Raw genomic sequence first — 23,751 nt, 5'->3', positions numbered from 1 at the left:
AATTCCACAGCGTGGGCTGTGGGGATGGTTTCCTTTTCAAACATGAACACTCACTCCTCAGTTGCCTTAAATTTTCATTTTCATATCCTTAATAACTGAACAGGGAAAGGCCCCAATGACAAAAAGATGATTATTGGCTTTATTATAGCCTGAGTCTGAGGGTTATTTTGATTTTCCATCACTCCCCCATTTGCCTGTGGAGATCTGGGGACTAAGCATCCACAGTCTTGTGGGCAGAGACGAAGGTGTTCTGGATGTCACTGGGCATCTCTGTGCCCACGTCCTTGGACACTGGTTTCTTTAACCTGAGGGTAAAAGGAGTTTGGCTTCCCTACGGCAGTGAGAATAGTGTCAAGGCCTTATGACTGTAAGAAAAATAAACATATTTGAGAAGGAGACAAGTACCACCTTGGTCCAAACACTTGTCATAACATGGCATGACCACTGAACCAACCACCTCACTGTCTCCCTACTCCAGCCTCACCCAAAGGCCCCTTTGCCTGAAGTGTCTTCTTGAATTTCGCTCGTTATGCATCTCCCTCTCTTCAAAACCTTCTAATGACTTCACATTTCATTCCTTATATCAAGCATCAGTTCTCCACAGCTCTCTTTCTGACTACTCCCCAGCTCACTCTTTTCATTTCTCCCAAGTTAATCTTGTAACCATACCTTGCTCTTGATTTTCCTGCTTCCATCCCCTTGCTCAGTGCTCTTCCCCAAGCCTGGAACTCTCTTCCCAAAACTGTCTGGCAGACATAGCTCTCCCTGCCTTCAAATCCTTCCTAAAATCCCTCCTCCTCCAACAAGCCTTTCTTGAATAACTTCCTACTCTCTCTAGCACTTTCACATTTATTCATAAGGTTCCTCAGAACATGTGTATATATATACTTGCACTTATATGATCAATTGAACTTAGACTGTGAGCTAGGATCTTTGGGGAACTTGGGTCTATGTCTAATTCTCCCCCTGTATTTTTACCAGTGCTTAGTTCAGTGTTTTGCATACAGTAGGCATTGGGAAGCAGCGTGGCTCAGTGGAAAGAGCCTGGGCTTCGGAGTCAGAGGTCATGAGTTCGACTCCCGGCTCTGACACTTGTCAGCCGTGTGACTGTGGGCAAGTCACTTCACTTCTCTGTGCCTCAGTTACCTCATCTGTAAAATGGGGATTTAACTGTGAGCCTCACGTGGGACAACCTGATTCCCCTGTATCTCCCCCAGGGCTTAGAGCAGTGCTCTGCACATAGTAAGTGTTTAACAAATACAAATTATTAATAGATATCATTACTACTAATCTCAATTATAAGCTCTAATTACCATACTGGCAAATGCGTTTTCTTAGTATTTCCCTTTAAAGAGTAAGTTGCCTGTCGTCAGGGAATGTATTTCAAGTGTCTGTTGCACTTTTCCAAGGATGCGGCATGGCCTAGTGGAAAGAGAATGGGCTGGGGCGCGTTGTTCAAAAGACCTGGGTTGTAATGCCGGCTCCATCACTCGCTGTGTGACCTTGGACAAGTCACTTAACTTCTCTGTGCCTCCATTTCCTCATCTGTAAAATGAAAATTAAATACCTGTTCTCCCTCCCCCCCCAGACTAGGAGTCCCATGTGGGACAGGATCTATACCTGACCTGATTATCTTGTTTCTACCTCAGCAGTTAGTACAGTACTAGTATGTACAGTTTTTATTTAGTAAAGAGTATCGCTCCAGGAGGGGCACAATAAATATTATTACTACTACTTTTCCATTTCCTGCTTTCTCTTTTCTTTCTTTTTCCCTCTCTTTTTTTCTCCTTTCTATATACATGAAAGGGATGGATTATGTGGCTCTATTTGTTCCTCAAAATCTTGTTGTTCTTTTCTATTGACTGTTGAGATTTAAAATAAAAAAGTTGACTGAGGAAAAAATGCGTAATTTTGTCTCTCCACTTTCATCTAGGTCTGGCACCATTCTTAATTTTCAGTCACGGAAATGCCATCTTTAGGATCGATCCAGAGGGGACCAATCATAAACAATTGGTAGCAGACGCTGGGAGCTCCGTCTTGATGGATTTTTATTATAAAGAGGAAAGACTCTATTGGGTGGACTTGGAAAGAGAGATTCTGCACAGCGTTTCCCTGAATGGCCTGAGGCAAGAGGTAAAGTAGGCAAGCTCCCTGCTGCTTCTGAGCGCCTAGGGCAGAGTGACAGCAGCAGAGCCTTGCTTATTCTGTGGTACTTGTCTCCTTCTCAAATATGTTTATTTTTCTTACCGGTAGCGGGGCTTATCCTGGTGTCCCTTAAAACTGGTTTCATTCGTTCAGTGAACCGGTACTGCTGTGTAAAACCCCATTTCCTCACCCTCTTCACCCTCCTCTAGATTGTAAGCTCGTGGTGGGCAGGGAATGTGTCTGTTTATTGTTGTAGTCTTCCAATCGCTTATTACAGTGCTCTGCACACCGTAAGTACTCAATAAATACGATTGACTGATTCCCTAGACTGTACGCTCATTGTGGACAGGGAATGTGACTGTTTTATTGTTCTATTGTGCTCTCCCAAGTACAGTGCTCGGCAAAGAGGAAATGCTCAATAAATTCGATTCCCTTTGGCATTGCCTGTTCATTCATTCAATCATATTTATAGAGCGCTTGGGCAGAGGGCTGAATTAAGTGCTTGGGAAAGTACAACAGAACAATGAACAGTGACATTCCCTGCCCACAACAAGCTTACAGTCTCGAGATGGACTTAGCCCTGTACCCCCTTTAGCACTCTGATATTCAGCTGACACTCAGCACTTCCATACATCTTCTTATATCCTGTCCCTTCCCCTATCTGTAATTTTTAAAATGTCTGCCTATCTCCCCAGCTGCACTGTAAGCTCCTTGAGTCTGGAGAAAGTGTCTATTAGTCATTTAATCAATCATATTTATTGAGAGCTTACTGTGTACAGAGCACTATACTAAAAGCTTGTAGGACTACAATATTACAGAGTTGGTAGAATGATCCCTGCCCAAAGGAAACAGAGGAGCTTATAGAGCCTGGGCCTGGGAGTCAGAAGGACCTGGGTTCTAATCCCAGCTCTGCCTCTTGTCTGCTATGTGACTTTAGGCAAGTCACTTCACTTCTCTGGGCTTCAGTTACCTTATCTGTAAAATGAGGATTAAGAGTGATTAATTTTTGTATCTACCCCAGCGCTTAGAACAGTCCTGGGCACGTAGTAAGCAACAAGTACCGTACTTATTAGTATTATTATTATGACTCTCCCAAACAATTACTACAGTGCTCTGCACACAGTAAGTGCTCAATAAATACCTCTGTTTGATTTTTCAATAGACAGGAAGAGAGTCATTGTAGGGCTGAGTGGCTGCCAAGTACCAGTAATAAATTCAGTCGTATTTATTGAATGCTTACTTTGTGCAGGAGATTGTACTGCTGCATGCTGCTACTGTCTTACTGTCTCTACACATTCATTGGAGAATCTTAGGGGTCCAGAAACCCCCAAGTTTGTGGTGGGTGGAGAGTATCCTAAGAGCCCCAATTGGCCTACAAGTGACCAGATCCCTTGGTTTCGGAGTTCCCCCACCCCTGGGGGGAACTGAGGAGATGTAAACTATGTTCGACGCGATTGTGAGCCTATCTTGATAACACATGGTTCAAAACGTTGCATTTTCCAGAGATTGAGCAGTGTAGAAAAAGGAGTTTCGGGAATGGCAATAAACTGGATAAGTGAAGAAATTATTTGGGCCAATCGACAAAAAGGAACCATTGAAATAACGGATACCAAAGGAAACAATTCTCGTGTCCTTTTAAGAGACTTAGATTGTCCCACCAGGATTGTTGTGGATCCAGCAAAAAGGTAAACTCTGCTATTTCAGTCATCATAGATTACTTCAAAAATCTGGTAAAACATAGACAACCGCTCTTGATCTTTGGGGTTATTTCAAGAGCAGTAGTCACTTGTTAATGGAAATCTTTCTGAATTTATAACTGATAACTATAGTAACTAAATGAAGCTCAGGATTGAGCTTGCTAATTTCATGTTTTCTTTAGATGCGTTAGCTTTAGCATGTTAGGTTTTGGAGAAATGCTCAAATCAAGCATATTAAATTACAAAGAATCATGAAGAAAATCCTTTTCTTAAGTAAAATTTAAAGGAGCCAGATTGCTAAGTGTGTACTGTGTGCAAAACATTGTTCTAGATATAAATGAGGTAATCAGGTTGGACACAGTCCCTGTGCCTCATGGGGCACACAGTCTAGATAGGAGGGAGTAGGATTTAATCCCCATTGTACAGATGAGGAGACTGATCTTTGGTTGTATCCACCCCAGTGCTTAATACAGTGTTTGGCACATAGTAAGTGCTTAACAATGCCACAGTTATTATTATGAGAATAACAATGCATACATACCAATAATGAAACAATTTCAATTCAATATTTTTGCATGTACATCTGTACATACCATACTTAATTTCCAAAGGGTTACATTTCACAACCTATTCAGAAATAAAATACCTTTAATGAGAAATAGAGTTCACTGATAAATTTAAATGGCTCTAATTATTCTGTCAATTCAGTCAAAATACTATAAAGGAAGGTAAAGGAAGGCTAAAGGCTAAAGGAAGGTAAAGTAAGGGAAACCTTGCAGAGTTTTCTAGAAATAAGAGAATACAGTATTATGAGCATCATGAAGGACCGCTAAATAAACAGTGCTATAGCAAATAGAGTGGCACTCTTCATTCAATCGTATTTATTGAGCACTTACCGGGTGCAGAGCTTCTTATTGAAGTAGTCCAGTACACTCTTTTAATAAATCTGCTGCATTGGCAATGACTTGCAATATGTTTTGCTCTCAGGTTAATATTTTGGTCTTCGAACAGTAGTGTTTGCGGCATTCACAGAACATCTCTGGATGAAGCAGATGTGAAGACTCTTTTCCAGACCTCAGAAAGAATAAGTGCTCTCTCACTGGATATGACTGATCAGCGACTCTTTTGGATTCAGTCCCAAAATAAAGGAGGTTCTTCTTACATTGGGTCATGCGATTATGATGGTGGTCCGGTCCAGATAGTGAAACGCTCTATACGGTAAATTTGGCCCTTTATAGAGAGGAAATACAATATTTTCTAGGCTGCATTGAAATTAAGGCTAGTTCTTCCATTTTAATTTTGCTATTAGAATAACCACGCATGCCTTTTAGGTTTTCTGCATTCCACTTATCTGCCACACCATTTGAATATCATATAAATAAGAACTGTGCAATAAAATAAAATGGCCCAAACAAACACCTTCTTCATCTGTTCAAAATGTACCAATAAGAATGAAAGATCGAGGTGATGGAGACTCTCGACAGGAAGCCCGGATGTGCTTTCAGGATGGAGAATGTACATCGAAGAATTGATTATAATGAGTGGTTTACTCAGAGACACACGCATTGTCTCATTCCTGTCAGTCATGTCTCACTCAGACATGGCGTTCAGTGATCAAGAAGTCGGGTAGGGACACAGCTTCAGTGACAAAGTATATGTCGTAGTCACGTAGTTGGTCAGCTATAGGTAAAATTGGGACTTTTAATTAATGGTATTTATTGAGCGTTTACTGTGAGGCGAGCACCCTATTAGGCGCTTGGGAAAATACCGCACACTAGGAACTCACAGCCTAAAGACTAATAATTCAGTCTCCTGATTCCTTGGGTTATGCTCTTGTCACTGGACCAAGAGCAGACTTAAGAAATATAGCAAAGAAGGTGCAAACATTAACTACTTATGAGGGTGTCCTTCTCTTTCCTCCTACCTGCCAAACTGGATCTTACCGGTGAATTCATCCAATAGTATCTATTGAGCGCTTACTATGTGCAGAGCACTGTACTAAGTGCTTGGAATGTACAATTCGGCAACAGATAGAGACAATCCCTGCCCAGTGACAGGCTCTCAGTCTAAACAGGGGAGGCAGACAGCAAAGCAAAACAGAACAAAACGAAACAAGACAACATCATCAAGATAAATAGAATCAAGGAGATACGCATCTCATTAACAAAATGAATAGGGTAATAAATAATATATACAAATGAGCACAGTGCTGAGGGGAGGGGAAGGGGGAAGAACAGAGGGTGGTGGGGGGAGGGGATGAGAGGGGGAGCAGAGGGAAAGGAGGGCTCAGTCTGGGAAGGCCTCCTGGAGGAGGTGAGCTCTCAGTAGGGCTTTGAAGAGAGGAAGAGAGTTAGTTTGGCGGATGTGAGGAGGGAGGGCGTTCCAGGACAGCGGGAGGATGTGGGCCAGGCTTCAACGGTGGGACAGGCGTGAATGGGGGACGGTGAGGAGGTGAGCGGCAGAGGAGAGGAGTGCATGGGGTGGGCAGTAGAAAGAGAGAAGGGCGGTGAGGTAGGAGGGGGCAAGGTGATGGAAAGCTTTGAAGCCAAGAGTGAGGAGTTTTTGTTTCGTGCAGAGATTGATAGGCGACCACTGGAGGTTTTTGAGGAGGGGAGTGACAGGCCCAGAGCGTTTCTGTAGGAAGACAGCAGAATGAAGAATAGACTGGAGTGGGGAGAGACAGGAGGAAGGGAGATCCGAGAGGAGGCTGACACAATAATCCAGTCGGGATATTATGAGAGCTTGTACCAGCATGATAGCCATTTGGATGGAAAGGAAAGGGCGGATCTTGGTGATACTGTAAAGGTGAGACCGGCAGGTTTTGACGACGGATTGGATGTGGGGGTGAATGAGAGACCTGAGTTGAGGATGATCCCAAGGCTGCGGGCCTGTGAGATGGGAAGGATGGTCGTGCCGTCCACAGTGACGGGGGAAGTCAGGCAGAGGACGGAGTTTGGGAGGGAACATGAGGAGCTGAGTTTGACAGTGAGACAGAGGCTCTTGAGTCCAGTACATCATGTGTCATGTTTCTCCTTGGCCTTCCTGACTGTAAGCTCGTTGCGGGCAGGGAACGTGTCTGCTAACTCTGTTGGGTTGTACTCTCCCGAGTGCTTAGTACAGTGCTCTGTACATAGTAAGTGCTCAATAAATATCACTGATTGATCGGCGAATAAATCTAACGGTGGTCTTTCTTGGTAATAAGTCTAACAATTAACTTGAAATGAAAAGAGCAAGGAATATACAAGAATAATAATATCTTCCACAGTCTGTGAAACTTTTTCTTGCTTCCCTTTAGGCGAAATTTTTTTGGATTATCCCTGTTTGCCCAGGACATTTACTATTCAGACTGGAAACAAAGTGCCATCCAGAGAGCCAATAAATATACAGGGATGGATAGAGTTAAAATTAATCTGAAGCTTTCATTTCTACCACCTGCTGAAATAAAAGTAGTGCATCCCTCTATACAACAAGTGACAAAGAATGATACATGGGATCTTGGTAAGTGCCCCATGTCTAATATAAAATATGAATTCCTTTGGAGGTAGATTTTTCTGGGCCTGTTTCCCCATAGAGTTTTTAGCCCGACCCGATGTGTTATTGAGGATGCATTCAGTCTGATGAAAGGTTTCTTCAGATCCTGATGAAAGTATATTTATACTACTAAAAATTTAGTATTTTTTCTTTTCTTTTGAAGAGCTCTTACGTGTGTTTTGTCCCCACAATATACCTACAAAGAAGTTAAGGGGCACTGTTACTTTTTGACATTTACTGATGGGGAAACAGGGAGGCTACGTAAATGACCGGTTCGGGGACAGATTACATCAATCAGTCATACTTACTGAGCGCTTACTGTGCTCAGAGTACTGTGCTTGGGAGAGTACAATGTACCAGAGTAAGTAGACACAGTCACCGTATTGCTTCACGCTGAGGGCACTGAAGGTGATTGGTGTGTGACAACCACCAAGCAGGGAGACTCTTGAGGAGGGAAGATTCTCCTCAATAGGATGTAAGCTTTGGAAACAGAATCAATCGGGAAGTAGCGGTCTAGTGGAGAGCACACGGGCCTGCGAGTTCAGAGGCCTCGGGGTCTAATCCCGGCTCCACTGCTTGTCGGCTGTGTGACTTCGGGCAAGTCACTTAATTTCTCTGGGCCGCAAGTCCCTCACCTGTACAATGGGGATTATTAAATCCTCGTCCTTCTGACTTAGACCGTGAGTCCCATGTGGGGCAGGGACTATATCCACTCTGATTATCTTGTATCTGCCCCAGTGTTTAGTACAGTCCTTTTAGTATAATAAACATTTAACATGTACTGCAAAAGAAAAATCTGGAAAAATCCAGAAAAGCCTTTTCATTCATTCAATTGTATTTACTGAGCGCTTACTGTGTGCAGAGCACTGTACTAAGCACTTCGTTTCTATAACTCAGTCATTCAAACTTTCTTTCATTCTTTTCAATCTTGCTGATGGCATAGTGGACATGTCACGGGCCTGGGACTTAGTAGCTCATGGGTTTTAATCTGGCTTCACCATTTATCTGCTGTGTGACCTTGAGCAAGTCACTTCAGTTCTCTGTGCCTCGGTTACCTCATCTGTAAAACAGGGATTGAAACTGCGAGCCCCACATGGGGCAGGGATTGTGTAAGCGCTTAGTACAGAGCTCTGCACACAGTGAGCGCTCCATAAATATGATCGAATGGATTAGTGAATGAATGTGTCCAACCCGATTTGCTTGTTTCCAGCACTAAGTACAGTGCGCCTCACACAGTAAGCGCTTAACAAATACCACAGTTATTATTATTACTCAGTGCATACTTTGTGCACAGCACAAGCACTCAATTGATACGATAGAGTCGCTAGATATGATCCCTGCCCTCAAGAAGCTTAGAGTTCAGGGAGGTCAGAGTCTAATTCAGGCCCCAGAGGGCAAGGGACAGGCCCACACTAAAGGAGAACCAGAATTTTCTGAGAGGCTGGAAGATGAGTGGTTCCAGTTCCAGAAATCGCAACCCTATCCCTATACCCAACAGAACTGGAGGACTCAGTGGGGCAAAGATCAACAGGGGAGGATTTGGGTTCCAGGTCTCCTCCTCCTGGCCCCATTTCACTGCTCCGGTGAACACTGGGAGCCTCTGTGAAAGCTTAAGGAGATGCTCCAGAGGCAACACAGAATTCTCTGGTTGGGAGACATGGATTACCAAGCAGCTTTTCAGGATTTCCACAGTTGTGAACAGAGGTAACACTGATGAATAGTTGGTCGAAGGAAAAGTGAGTTCTTGCAGAACAAAAATACTCATTTAAAGGTAGAATGATCCAGCCAATGAAGAGTAATTCGGATATTCCCTCTGCAGCCTGGTATTCGCATTTCCTACCAATATTACAGAGACTAAGATTTAGGAAGTTTGGGGATTTGTTTGCCTGAATATTGAGGCAATTGGACATCATTTTATAGGAATCTTCCCCAGATCCTGCCACATAAAGATGTTTTCCACACTCATTAGGGCTTTTTCTGTTCTTTCCATTGCTGTAACCAACATCTCAAGTGCACTTGGGCTCTTGGTAAATCATTTAGGATTTATGCCTACAATTATCTCCTAGATTTGTATTCTAGTAGTATTTTTTGGACTTTCTTATATATTGTTTTCATAATTCTCCTGTTTATAATTACAGTGCTATCCAGTTGTTTGTGTGAACTTTTTGTAAGCTACCAGAATTTAATTAAACAATATTCAACGCAAAATGACATAGGGCTTAAAAAGACTGAGGGGAAATGAGATTTCAAGGAATTTCATTTAAGCAAAATCACCGTCACATTTTCTACCCACCGTTTAGTAGCATATCAAGTGGTGCATTCTCTCCCTCTCCTTGTATTTTTTTAATTGGCTGTACATTTCATTCATCATTCATTTCATTTTGAGATTAACTTCAAAATTCTGAAAATGAGAGAAGTTCACAATAATTAAAGAGCACTCTCCCATATTGTCATGCAGGATATTGTCATGCAGGATATTGTCATCAAAGACAAAGCAGTGAAATGTAGATGAAAACAAGAGTGGTAGGTCATTAAAAAACCAACCTAACCCAAGAATGCATTTCCAACTGTATTTTACAGATTCAGAGAAACAGGTAAATTGAGAAGAATTGGAAGGGTGGTATTCGAAATTGAGTGAGAAGAGTTAGGGACTTAGGCAAATAGTCAAAGCCTTCAAAATCATGTGGGTAAAGTGTCCACTGGCCTGAGCCTTTTTTAAACCTTGCTCAAACTCTTAAACTACTATTGACAATACCAGGTTTAGGATCATCAGTTGCTAATAATAATAATAATATTTGTTAAGCATTTACTATATGCCAAGCACTATGTAGGTAGAAGATAATCAGCTCAAACACAGTCCCTATCCCTCAGGTGAGGAAACTGAGGCCCAGAGAAGTTAAGTAAGATGTCCAAGGTCACATAGCAGCTAAATGACAAAAGTGGGATCAAAACCCAGCTCCTTTGACTCCAAAGCCTGCACTCTTTCCATTAGGCCATCCTGCTTCTCACTCTTTAGGCTGGAAGTAGCAAAGTGAAATTCTGCTATTTTCCGGCCATAAGTCCTGCCCAACTTTAACTCCAAATTCTGAACTGAAAAAAACTTCAGGGGGTCTGGGGAGTGGGACTTTGAAAGGCTGCAGAGAAGATGGAGCTCCTGGGAATGCAGACTGGATCCAAATGACTGGACTTTAAGTTACAAAAACGTTCAATATTGACTGTCTGGGCAGAGCTGCTGAGCAAGAATAGCCTGATTATCTGGTGGATTTTGGGTTGTATTATCTAACAGCCAGTTTAAGAAAGATCATCCCCCAAATAATCATCCCCTCTGGGAATTATTCTTTTTCCTGGAAAAAGGTGACAGTGTGATATAACATGAAGCTCCTTGATGTCAGCGCCAACTCTAATGCATTGAACCACCTCTTAGAACAGTGTTTGCTGCATAGGAAGTGCTTACGTAATAAAATATTAACAATGATAGTAACAACAACAGCGACAACATTAACAATGATAATAGTTTCCTGAGCCCTTAGTAGATTGATGAAACTCTTAAAAATTAAGCAAGAGGGCCATGGTGCTAATTAAGGACTTTGAGAAAGTAGTATCTTTGACAGTCCAAAAGCGAAACTGACCTTCACACAATTTGTACTCCTGATGCTTGTTCCTCTGGATCAGAGGCAGTCAAAATGTCAGTCAATCAGTCATATTTATTAAGTGCTTACTGTGTTCAGAGCACTGTACTAAGCTTTTAGGAAGCTACAATATAGCACTAAACAGACACATTCCCTGTTCACAGTGGGCTTACGGTCTAGAGGAACTAACAGGGCTCAATCTGATTTACCAAATGAATTACTCGAGGCTACAGAGTTAGTCGACTGATCGGTGGCAACAGCTGCATTTCAGGCCACGGTGCCTTGGATCCTACAGTGAGCATTTCCTGAGAGCTGTGGCCCAGAGGGCAGCCGAAGGGGGAGTTGCAAAATATTTCTCGTGGCAGGCCCGGAGGCCATCATGAGTTACCGTGGCCAGAAGCACAGAAACATCGCTCCCTTTTTCCCCTGCCCCAGCCTCACTCTTTATCAGATGTGACGGCCCTTAGTGACTTCCCCCTCCACCCCACTCTAGACCTATCTGGTGTAAGTTTAAAAATGGGAGTCTGATGTGTGGGGGGAGAGTAATTTTCTTCGGCAATTTTGTTCCGGTATCAAATACAAAGATTGAGCTTTCTTTCAAAAGCATCCTCAAGGGGGTTGCAACTCTCAAATTTACACAAAACAGCCTGATCGTCGTATGCTTAAAAAAAGGTATTCTGTTTTATTTCCTGAAAATGTTGCAGGTATTCATTAAAAGTATTAGGACTTTCTTTCCACAGGATTCTCTGAAATGCTCCACCGACCGTGAAGTGGCAGCTTCCTCTTAAAGTTAATGATACTTAAATTTTGGATTCTGTGGCTATATTTTTTAATTAATGTGGAATTTTTAGAACTTTTGTATGTGTGTGAATATTCACTTTGGGGAAAAAATAGGGATAATCTGACTTGGAAGCACATGCCTCATGAGATTGGGTTGGATTATCTGTTTAACAAGGACTAGAAATAGGACAAATAGGGAGCATCCGATACTCCTAGTGATTCAGAGTAAATGAGGAGTTAGAAAAGCAGTCAGGATCTCATTGGTAACTCTGTAAAAGCCTCGGTCACCTTGGCTGAACTAGATCCCCAGACAGAAAAATGGTCAAAGTCAAGGTTTAATCAATATTTTGAATAGGAAAGAATGCCAACAGAGATACAAAGACTGAGGTGTGCAAGAATATTTGCAACTACTGAGGTTTAGAGCTGTGAATGTAAAATGATGTCTAATGATTACTTGGACTGTACGCCCCACGTGGGACGGGGACTGTGTTCAACTTGTTGAACTTGGGTCTTCCCCAGCACTTAGAAAAGTGCTTGACACATATTAAGTGCTTAACAAACATGATAATAATAAGAAGAAGAAACTACTCACCACGAGCTTAGCCATATGAACATCCTTTGGTTGGGGAAGAAGATGCAAATAACTTTAGATTGAAATAAGCCCAAATTAGCTCACCCTAGCCTCCTTTACCCCAGGTATAGGTTAAACAGAGGGAAAAAATGAAGGGAAGCAGAGAGGCTTAGTGGTTAGAGTATGAGCCTGGGAGTCAGAAGGTTCCTGCTCTGCCATTCGTCTGCTGGGTGACCTTAAGCAAGACAACTCACTTATCTCTTCCACAGTTACCTCAACTGTAAAATGGGGAATAAGACTGTGAGCCCCATATGAAATGTGAACTGTGTCCAATATGATTAGCTTGTATCCACTCCAGCGCTTAATACAGTGCCCGGAGCTTAACAAATGCCATAAGAAAACTGAACACCACCACAAGGAAAAGTTCTAGCAGAGATCTAGGGCAGAACACATCAAGGGACAAACCAACTGTCATAAATAGGAGTCAAAGAAGCATTTAGGCTGCCCTGAGTGGTTGCTAAGGAAAATTCATCCTCACCCTCAGCAGGGTGGAGTTCTTCCCTCTAAATCGTAAATTCTGTGTTGGCAAGGATCATGTCTACCAGCCCATTTTAATTATACTCTCCCAAGTGCTCAGTACAGTGCTCTGCACACAGTAAGGGCTCAATAAATACCACCAATTGATGAGTTGATTCCAGTGATGACAAGGCGGGCAGTTTCTTCCCAGATGTCCTAATGGCTCAGTGCTGGTTTCATCCCTTTGCTCCCTGGATCCTGTAGTTTTGCTTGTCCCTGCCTTCCTTACAATTTTCTTGTTGGCTTTTTTCTGTTTGAAAGGTTTTTAAAACATATAGCTATGGTTGTGACCTCACCTTCTACCAGGATGAGAAAAGGAAAGAGCATCAGCATCTTTAAAACTGTTCTAGACGTGAACAAAGCCAGTGAAGACTCCAGCAAACCAAGATTTTTAGTTGTCTTTAGAGCTGATTCTGAGAAGAGAAAAAAATAGGTTGTCTAGTACCTCTGGGAAGTTCTTACTATAGTCTGACTAGAGGAAGAGATCTGGTTAAACTTGCAAAAGGAGAAGCAGTGTGGCTAGTGAAAACAGAGTAGACCATCGAGTCAGAGGACCTGGGTTCTAAATCCAGCTCTGCCAATTGCTTGCTGTATGATCCTGGGCAAGTCACTTGACTTTTCTGCGCCTCACTTTCCTCAATTGTAAAATAGGTATTCGATACCTGTTCTCCCTCCTACTTAGACTCTGAGCCCCATGTGGGTCAGGAACTGTGTCTGGCAGAATTGACCTGTATTTATCCCAGCACTTAGAAAAGTGTTCACAAAATGAGCACTTAACAAATACCATAAAAAACCAATAAAAGTTCTGTTTCTGAGGGAGGGAGACACTCCCTAAATGAGGCATTCTCTTGGGGAAGGAAAGAAAGAAGTCAGGACTTGAAAATTTTTCTTTACTTTCTTTCTTCCTTCATTCAATTGTACTTATTGAGTGCTTACTGTGTGCAGAGCACTACACTAAGTACTTGAGAGAGCACAATGCAACGATAGACAGATTCCCTGTCCACAATGAGCTCACAGGCTAGAGGTAGGGAGATAGACATTAATATAAATAAATAGATTACAGATATGTACATAAGGGCTGGGAGAGGGGGATGAACAAAGGGAGCAAGTCATGATGATGCAGAAGGCAGTGGGAGAAGAGGAAAAGGGGGCTCAGTCAGGGAAGACCTCTTGGAGGAGGTGGGCGTTCAATAAGACTTTCAAGGAAGGACGAGTCATTATCTGAGGTTTTTAGGAAGGAGGGCGTTCCAGGCCAGAGGGAGAATGTGGGTGAGGGGTCGGCGGCGAGATAGACGTGATCAATCGAGGCCTCAAAGGGATGCATTCCGGGAATTAAATAGCAATCTCCAATCTAAATAACTATCTTATCCTCCAGAACACGAACCGTGTAACTTGAGCAAAGGAAACTGCAGTAACAGTATTTGTGAGGAGGACTCCAACTCCCCTCACTGCCATTGTGCAGATGGATATGTTTTGAGCCAAGACGGGAGGTACTGTGAAGGTAAGAAAGAAACCAGGAATCGGAAACAGGCGGAACCCTTGATGAAATTGATCTCACGCAGAAGCAGTCAAAAACAAATTCTAGGAACCAACCCCAGTCTGAGAAAGTTGATACCATTTCATCAACTTTTATTTGCAAGATTCTCCAAAGGTCTAATGGAAAAAGAAAGTTGATAAGATGGAGCTCTTGTATTCTAAGTCCCAAACACTCAGAAAAGCAGGACTCTTGAGATTGTATGCTCAATTTGAAAAGCATGATGCTGCACAATTTTTAAGTACTCATCAAGTGTCTGGAGTGGTCCACTTCTATAGATGGGCACTCACCATTTGTAGTGTCATTTTGGAAAATGCAGATTACTGTCCTCCCAACGCCTCACTGTGGATGACCCTCCAGACCTTATTCTGGATCCCCTTCTCTTTTCAGTTTACTCTCAGTCCCCTGAGAAGCTCATCTGATCCCACTACTGCTTCAGCTAATACCTTTATATGGAAAATTCCCAGATTTATCAAACTAACCTTATCCTCTCACCTCTTTTTAACAATCTTGTATTTCCTCCTGTCTCTAGATCAACTCTATGTGGATGCCCATCGAGTTCTCAGTGTGTCTAAAACTGGACTCATCTTCTCTCCCAAATCCACACCTCCACTTAATTTTCCAATTAAAGACTACAACACCAACATACTCCCAGTTTTCAAAGCTCACAGTTTCAGTTTTTCTTTAACTGCTCATTCTCTTTCCATTCTCTGATCCAATATCTTCAATGGCTGCACATTCCTCTCTGCTCACACAGAAGCCCCCGAAGCACTCCAACAGCTCCCTCCCTCTTATCAACTTTCTTTTTCCATTAGACCCCAACTTGTCTTTTTCTTTCCTTCTAAGCTCATCTTCTCACTAGGCCTCATTTTCAACTCTCCCATCTCCTTACCCCTTCTTCCCATCTGGGACACCCTCCCTGCTCAGATCTGCCAGACCCAGCTCTCCCCATTTTCAAAACCCTTCTGAAGACTCGCCTCCACCAGGAAGCCCTCCCTGACTCATTTTTTTCTAGTTCAAGGGTCATATTGCCCCAACAACATCTCAGCATTTTTGTACCCCTTCAAGTGCTTATGGTCTCATAGTCAACCCAATCACTGTTGTGCATATTATATAATGCACTCATAATAATAATAATAATGGTATTTGTTAAGCACTTATTATGTGCCAGGCACTCTACTAAGCCCTGGGGAGGATAAGCCAAATCGAGTTGGACCCAGTCCTTGTCCCCTGTGGGGCTCACAGTCTCAATCCCCATTTTACAGATGAGGTAACCGAGGCACAGAGCATTGAAGTGACTTACCCAAGGTCACACAGCAGATGTATGGCGGAGTCAGGATTAGAACCCATGACACTCTGACTCCCAGGCTCCTGCTCTAGCCATATGCCATACAGCTTCTCCTATTCTTCTTCTATTTAAGCATTGTTTATTCACCTATCCACTTTTCCATTTTTTTCCTTCTTTGTTGTTCTTTTGTTTGTCTCAGGTCAGAAGAGGATTGGACTGGCTTGTAGTGGCCTCTTATATCATGGTTCATGGGGAGAACCACTATTGGGTTTTTCACTGACTATTTTTCTACCTCATCCCAGAGAAATTGAATTATGATAATGAATATTAAACATTCATTGGCATGCTTTTCATCATCAATTTAGATATGCCTGGGCTAGCAAAAACCTACCTGCAGTAAGCTATAGAATGTCACAAAGTTCCCAAATGAGGACTTCTCTTTCTAAGCTTGTGTAATTACATTATTGAGGATGATTTATTTACCCCGCCAAAAGGCAAATTAATGTTTTTTGTTTGTTTGTTTTTTGGGGTGGTTTTTTTTTTTGGTCAGATATCAATGAATGTGGCTTTTGGAATCATGGATGTACTTTGGGCTGTGAAAACATCCCTGGATCCTATTACTGTACTTGTCCTAGAGGATTTATTCTGCTTCCTGATGGGAAAAATTGTCATGGTAAGTTACAGCAGTACACATGTGTGCACATATCCTTAGAAATGTAAAATACAGGATGAAGAAAATGGAGAAAACATTGGAGTGTGTGAAAAAAAAACACACAACATAGAACACTGTTCAAAACAGTATTATTTCCACTGAAAATGTTTCCCTACATTTCTCTCTGTGGTAAAGCTAGCTCCCTAGAGAATGTTAGCTCAAAATAGTAATTTCACACAAAATTTGTTCTGCACCTCCTATTATTGGGTTGTGCATGAATGAGGTAGACCCTTGGTCCAATAACATGCCTACTCCAAATGGGTCAATCATGCTAATTTTCATGGATCAAATTTTTGGGACTGGCTAAGTCTGCAGTAACTTGGTTGATTTTATTTTGAGGAGCTGCATTTGATTTTCATTACCTACCTCAATTCTGTATGTAGATGTCCTTGTGGCAAGACTGAGAGCTCGTTTCTGGGGAGGAAACATGTCTGCCAGTTCTGTTGTATTCTTCCAAGCGCTTAGTAATAATAATGTTGGTATTTGTTAAGCGCTTACTATGTGCAGAGCACTGTTCTAAGCACTGGGGTAAACACAGGGGAATCAGGTTGTCCCACGTGGGACTCACAGTCTTAATCCCCATTTTACAGATGAGAGAACTGAGGCACAGAGAAGTTAAGTGACTTGCCCACAGTCACACAGCTGACAAGTGGCAGAGCCAGGATTCGAACCCATGACCTCTGACTCCAAAGCCCGTGCTCTTTCCACTGAGCCATGCTGCTTCTCTACAGCAGCAAGTGCTCAATAAATTATATTAATTATAATTTAGATGATCATACATGAAGGTGACCCCCAAAATGCATCCTACATGATATAGTATTAAAGTAGACCTGTCAGTCTCACTTAGCAGACTATCAAAGCTGACATTTATTTTTTTCCTCCCTAATTATCAAATCTATTTTTACGGCATTTGTGAATGTTTGCCACTGAGCGCTGTTCTAAGTGCTGGGGTAGATACAAATTAATCAAGCCCAGTACCGTCCCTGTCTCACATGGAGATCACACTTTGTTTCAGTTATAGACTTCCTGGAGAAACCCCCATCTAATTCTGAAAGGTTAAGAGGTTGTGATGTTAATAATCAGAAGACGATGAGCATATGGAATGAACCTTGAGGCCAAATGGAATGTTGCCCCAAACCATATAGTCTATAATGCATCTTTAAAGAAGAGACACCTAACTCAACCACCCACTTCCATTTTTACCAAAAATCTCTTACAGAAGTGATTGGCCTTTCATTTCCCTTCCAATGGAATTACTATCCTATTCATCAAATAATCTGTGAGAATGTATTTGTCCTCAGCTAACAATCCTGTAAATAAATTAGTGTTGGCTCAAGATGTTCCTATTAGGAAATTTAGCTTGAACAGGACCAAGAGATTACTGAATGGGTTCCATTTTAGCACTGCCAGCAGGAACTGAAAAGGGTTGGTGCTCAGAAATCCGATGACACCATTTCCTGATAACAGGTTTCTGGGCTGTCAGGTTTCCTTGCTCCACTACTCAAAAATTGAAGATTGAGGTGATTAGTTTTTGTGATAAAAAGTTAAAACCCTTTGAGGAGCCTGACCTTTGTAAACCCGCAACCATGCTCTCGTCAGCGATGCAGTAGAAACATTAACGTTCTGACACCCGCGGCTGCATCTCTCCTTGGATCTGCCAGACGGCTGAAAATCGGAGAGAATTTTCCTCCCTCAGTTTCTATCTGCACTCTGAAGTGCTGCCATCAGAAATCATAGCTACTCTTAGTCCTCCTGGAGATGCCATAAAATTAATCTAATTACAAGTTTTATTTGAGGTCTGGATATTCATATTTTTTTAACTCACCTGGAAAAGTTCAGGTGGTACAGAAATTCTGTTTTCCCAGTTTTGGCTCTTTGCTGATATCTTCATTTAAAATCCCAGGGATCTATGAAAAAGGTAAAATAGACCAAGGATACTCTGTAGAGAAAACATTTCTGGGAATAGCCACCGATAGCACTCTCCTTTTCCTTCTCTCTACTTGTGCAGATGGGAATTCATTCATTCAATAGTATTTATTGAGCGCTTACTATGTGCAGAGCACTGTACTAAGTGCTTGGAATGTACAAATCGGTAACAGATAGGGACAGCCCCCGCCCTTTGACGGGCTTACGGTCTAATCGGGGGAGACGGACAGACAATAGCAATAAATAGAATCAAGAGCAATAAATAGAATCAAGAGCAATAAAGAATTCGGAGTTGTATCATAGCATTCATTCAGTCATTCATTCAGTCGTATTTATTGAGCGCTTACTGTGTGCAGAACACTGTACTAAGTGCTTGAAAAGTACAATTCAGCAACAGAGACAAATCCTGCCCACAACAGGCTCAAAGTCTAAAAGGGGGGAGACAGACAACAAAACAAGTAAACAGACATCAGTAGCATCATTATAAATGAATAGAATTATAGATATATACACCTCATTAATAAAAATGAATAGAATTACAATTATAATTACGTACATATATTCACAAGTGCTGTGGGCTGGGGAGAGGGGTAGAGAAAAGGGAGGGAGTCGGTGCGATGGGATAGGGATGGGGAGCAGAGGAAAAGGGGGCTTAGTCTGGGAAGGCCTCCTGGAAGAGGTGAGTTTTCAGTAAATGCCTATTCATTGTCTTTGGGGGCTTTTTCATTCAGCGCTAGGGACTTTGTGAAGGGATTAGTACTAATAATAATAATAAATGTGGTATTTAGTAAGTGCTTAGACACTGTACTAAGTGCTGGGGTAATTACAAGGTAAGCGGTTTGGACACAGTATAACAGCACTGCTCTGACTCTCTTGCTCAGGAGCAAAGGAAGCTTATTGAGGTGATGCAGGTTAGTGGTGCGAGATTCCAAGCACTTAGTAGAGTGCTCTGCACATAGTAAGCACTCAATGAGTACGATTGAATGCATGAGGAGAGGGCAGTGTTGAGTGGGTCAATTTGTGCGTCAAGAGAAGGTGGTAAATGCTATTGGTGCTAGTAATACTATTTTTTATTAATATTAAATAATATTAAATAAACAATGATAAATAACTATTATTCATACCGGAGAAGCAGCACAGCCAGTGGATAGAGCACAGGCCTGAGAGTCGGAAGTCATGGGTTCTAATCGTAGCTTTGCCACTTATCCGCTCCGTCACTTCACTTCTCTGGGCCTCAGTCCCCTCATCTGTAAAATGGGGATTGAGACTGTGGGCCCCATGTGGGACAGGAACTGTGTCCAATCCTTTGTGCTTGTATCCAGCCCACGGCTTAATACAGCGCCTGGCGCTTAACAAATGCCACTTGTCAAGTGTCCATTGTCCAGCCAGGGTTATGAGGTGAGCTGGATCAGCCCCCGCCCTCTACCCGACATCAGCAATGCTAGCTCTGGGGGTTCCCCTGACTCTCAGGCTCAGGACCTAATGCTGACCACCCATCCATCGTATCAAACAGAAACTCTTCACCGTTGGCTTTAAAACACTCAATCAGCTCGCCCCATCTTATCTCTCCTCGCTCATCTCCTACTCCAGCCCAGCCCACAGACTCCGCTCCTCTAGCCTCAGCTTAGTCACTGTGCCTCGATCTCAGCTCTCTCTCCTCCAACCCCTTTTCCCCAACCTCCCCAGAGCCTGAAACTCTCTACCCCTCTATAAATGCCAGACCACCAGTGTCTCCGCCTCAAAGCCTTATTAAGGTCACATCTCCTCCAAGAAGCCTTCTCTGATTAAACCCTCTTTTCCCTGGTTCTCTCTCCCTTCTGCATCATCTGCGCAGTTGGATCTGTGAACTCTGGACGTTCGGTATTCACTCCTCCTCCAGCCCCACAGCACTTACGTACATATCTTTCAATTATATATTATAAATTATGTATACATGTAAATGCCTATTTCCTCCTCTAAACTGTAAACTCATTATGGGCAGGGAACATGTCTGCTAATTCTGTTGTATTGTACTCTTCCAAACACTTATGCAGTGCTCTGCACATAGTAAGCGCTCAATAAATACCACTGATTGATCGACTGAAGACAAATTTCATGAATTGTGGATCTTGGAGGTTAAGAGAAACAAAATCAACTGGGTCACACTCGAGTCTCTGATATTTTTGGTTGCTTCTATAAACCCGGTCTTGCTAATGCATTTTTGTCTGTCTCCACTTCCACACCTACAATTTAATGAAGTTAGCAAGGCTTAAATCAATTACTTTATACTCACACAATGGCTTTTGTAATAAGAGACTACCTCAGAATGAACAACTCTTGTAATTGCTTTATCCAAACTATTTCCCTTATTATTGTTAAGATGTTTATTTTTACATTTGTGGATGGTGTGTGTTTTTTTAAAATGATATTTGTTAAGCACTTACTATGTGCCAGCCACTGTATAAGGTGCTGGGGTAGATACAAGGTGATCAGATTGAACGTAGCCCATGTCCCATATGGGGCTCACAGTTTTAATCCCGCTTTTAAAGAGGTAACTGAGGCACAGAAGTTAAGTGACTCAACCAAGGTCACACAGCAGACAGGTGGTGGAGCTGGGTCACCCCCTATAGCCGGTAAACTTGTTATGGGCAAGGAAAATATCTGCTAATTCGGTTGTATTGTGTTCTCCCAAGTGCTTAGTACACCTTTCTGCATATAGTAAGTGCTCTATAAATTAGATTGATTAACTGATTGGTTAAGGCCTGGCTCCTCTGACTCCCAGGCCCGCGCCCTTTCCACAAGGCCATGCTGATTTTTAATTTCAGGTCTTCGTTAACTTATTCTTTATATAACATTTCATTTGCCAAATGCCTTTGATTAATTACTCATTTTTAGTAAATGGAGGACACCATGATTAAACATGATAGGAGATTTAACCTTGTTTCTATTCTTCTCTCTTGACTAGAACTCATTTTCTGTGAAAGCAATTACACGGAGTGCAGCCATGGTTGTGTTTTGACTTCAGAAGGTCCCAGGTGTTTTTGCCCTGAAGGTTCAGTGCTGGAGAGAGATGGGAGAACCTGCAGTGGTAAGTATTTTCACCTTTGCTTTGGGTTAAAGCTCCGGGTTCAGTTAAAAATGCACCTCGTGATAATTTGCATTGGCAATCTTGATTAGAATAATGATCATAGTAATAATTGACTCACTCACATTTACTGACTGGCACATACAGGTGGAAGGTGAGAAACAGTCTGACCTAGTGGAAAGAGCACAGGCCTGGGAGTCAGAGGTCCTGGGTTCCAATCCCGGCATTGCCACTTGACTTCTTTGTGACCTTGGGCAAGTCACTTAACCTCTCTGTGGCTCAGTAATCCCATCTTTAAAATGGGGATTAAGACTGTGAGTCCTATGTGGGATATGAACCGTGTCCAACCTGATTACCCTGGATCTACCCCAGGGCTTAGTTCAGTGCTTGGCACAGTAAGTGCTCAACGAATGCCACACAAAAAAGTGAGGGCGGTTGACTGTAAGCTCCTCCTCTAGACTGTAAGCTCATTGTGGGCAGGGAACCTGTCTACCAAATCTATTTTACTGTACTGTCCCAAAAGCTTATTACAGTGTTTAGCTCAGTAAATATGACGGATTGAGTGCTTGGGTGGAAGCACTTGGAATTCAGCCTTACCAAAGCTGAAGGTTCAGAGGAATTCCTGCTCTCCTCCTGATCTGTTTTTCTTTACCTACCCCTTCCCTAATCCTAGTTTTGCAGCATACAGAAGAGGAGGGGAGGCTGTTTCTCCTTTATTATAGGGAACTATGAAGAAGCAGCACTTAATATGGTCTTCACAGATGAAGGGAAGGCAAGTTCTGTTTAGAAATCCACTTATACTCTCTTGGTGGATGTGTGGGGTCTTTTCCCCTGTCTGAGGTGAACAGCCTCCTTTGAAAGAATGGGGTTTGAGGTTTTAGGCAGTAGTTGGAAGTAAAATCAAACTCCCTGAGAACAGGCTGTGACTGTATCTCACTTGATTTCAATTAGCCTCATGGTACGCAATAGAATAGAAAGCAACCTGAGAGTATTCAAATGCTCGGTGATGCTAAGATAGATGAAAATGGCATTTTTTTTTTTGGATAAAGAAAGAAACACTTGGTGGATGGAGTCCTAAACTAGAAATCAGAATGATAATACTGATAATAATGATGATGGTGGTGTTCACTAAATGCTTCCTATGTGCCAAACACTGTTCAAAGTGCTGGGCTTGCTTAAGGATAATCATTGTTATTATGACACTGGTTAAGCACTTATTACGTGTCAAGCACTCTTCTAAGTTTTGGGGTACTTACAAGCTAATCAGTTTGGAATCGAACCCCATCTCACATGGGATTCAGAGTCTAAGTAGGAGGGAGAACTAGTATTGAATACCCATTTTACGGATGAGGAAAGCGAGGCACAGAGAAGTAGACGGAGGGCAAAGTCCAAAGTCCGCCTGCCTGGCTCTGTGTTTTCAAGAAAATCTCTTAATCCTATGCTTAGTTTTGAATTGTAAGTTTTCATTGGCGTAAACATGGTTGTACAGTCCAGAATGACCTTAATAAGTGCTCTTTTTCAGGTTGTACATCACCCAATAATGGTGACTGTAGTCAGATTTGCAAGTCCTTAAGTCCAGTGACCTGGGAGTGTGGTTGTTTTCATGGCTACGAGCTACAGAAGGATGGAAAGGGATGCACAGCTACAGGTATGATATGGAGGCGTGGGCAGTCTTTTCATTTGGAAAGTTTTTTGTTTGTTTAATGGTATTTGTTACCCTCTCAGGGTCACACCTGGAGAGTTTCCAGTTCTCGACTACTGGAGGGAGAGTCAAGCAGAGGCCTACCCATTCCATTCCTAGCTTGGGCAATGGCTAGTGAGTGGAAGGCAATCTGCTACTAGTCAAAACCCACCTGTGCTGGGCAACAGCGTAATGGGAGAGAGCCCAGGGCACAGACTTGTTTATAGTGCAGAAGGAGGCAGTGATAGATGGATTCCATATTTTTACCAAGAAAACTCTATGGATATGCTACCAGAACGATTGCAGATGGAAGCGGGGCATTCTGGGAGAGATGCGTCCATGACGTCGCTACGGGTCGGACACGACAACAGCAAAAGACAACAACAGTGGTATTTGTTAAGTGCTTACTATGTGCCAGGCACTATACTAAGCACTGGGACAGATACAGACTAATCAGGTTGGATACAGTCCATGTCCCACATGGGGCTCACCGTCTTAATCCCCATTTTACAGATGAGGGAACTGAGGCACAGAGAAGTTGAGTGACTTGCCTAAGATAATACAGCCGACGAGTGGTAGAGCCAGGATTTGAACACAGGGCTTCTGACTCCTGAGCC

At 42.5% G+C, this 23,751-nt stretch overlaps 1 protein-coding gene across 3 annotated transcripts in view; it reads left to right on the top strand.

Moving 5' to 3' along the window:
- EGF (epidermal growth factor) overlaps positions 1-23,751 on the top strand; it is a 95,264-nt gene that overhangs the window by 21,313 nt on the left and 50,200 nt on the right. For all 3 annotated transcript variants that reach the window (XR_003763409.2, XM_029077041.2, XM_029077039.2), the window contains exons 2-9: positions 1,934-2,133; positions 3,649-3,830; positions 4,830-5,060; positions 7,138-7,340; positions 14,305-14,430; positions 16,302-16,424; positions 21,334-21,456; positions 22,976-23,101. Coding sequence is in view for 2 of the 3 variants with exons in the window: in XM_029077041.2 (XP_028932874.1) it covers positions 1,934-2,133; positions 3,649-3,830; positions 4,830-5,060; positions 7,138-7,340; positions 14,305-14,430; positions 16,302-16,424; positions 21,334-21,456; positions 22,976-23,101 (1,314 nt within the window). In the remaining variant the exon portion in view is untranslated. The remainder of the gene's footprint in view (positions 1-1,933; positions 2,134-3,648; positions 3,831-4,829; positions 5,061-7,137; positions 7,341-14,304; positions 14,431-16,301; positions 16,425-21,333; positions 21,457-22,975; positions 23,102-23,751) is intronic.

The sequence above is a fragment of the Ornithorhynchus anatinus genome, chromosome 12 (genome assembly GCF_004115215.2).
Source record: "Ornithorhynchus anatinus isolate Pmale09 chromosome 12, mOrnAna1.pri.v4, whole genome shotgun sequence".
In the NCBI taxonomy this organism is placed as follows: domain Eukaryota; kingdom Metazoa; phylum Chordata; class Mammalia; order Monotremata; family Ornithorhynchidae; genus Ornithorhynchus; species Ornithorhynchus anatinus.
The sequence above is the reverse complement of the archived record's forward strand: the minus strand, read 5'-3'. Positions and strand labels throughout refer to the sequence as shown.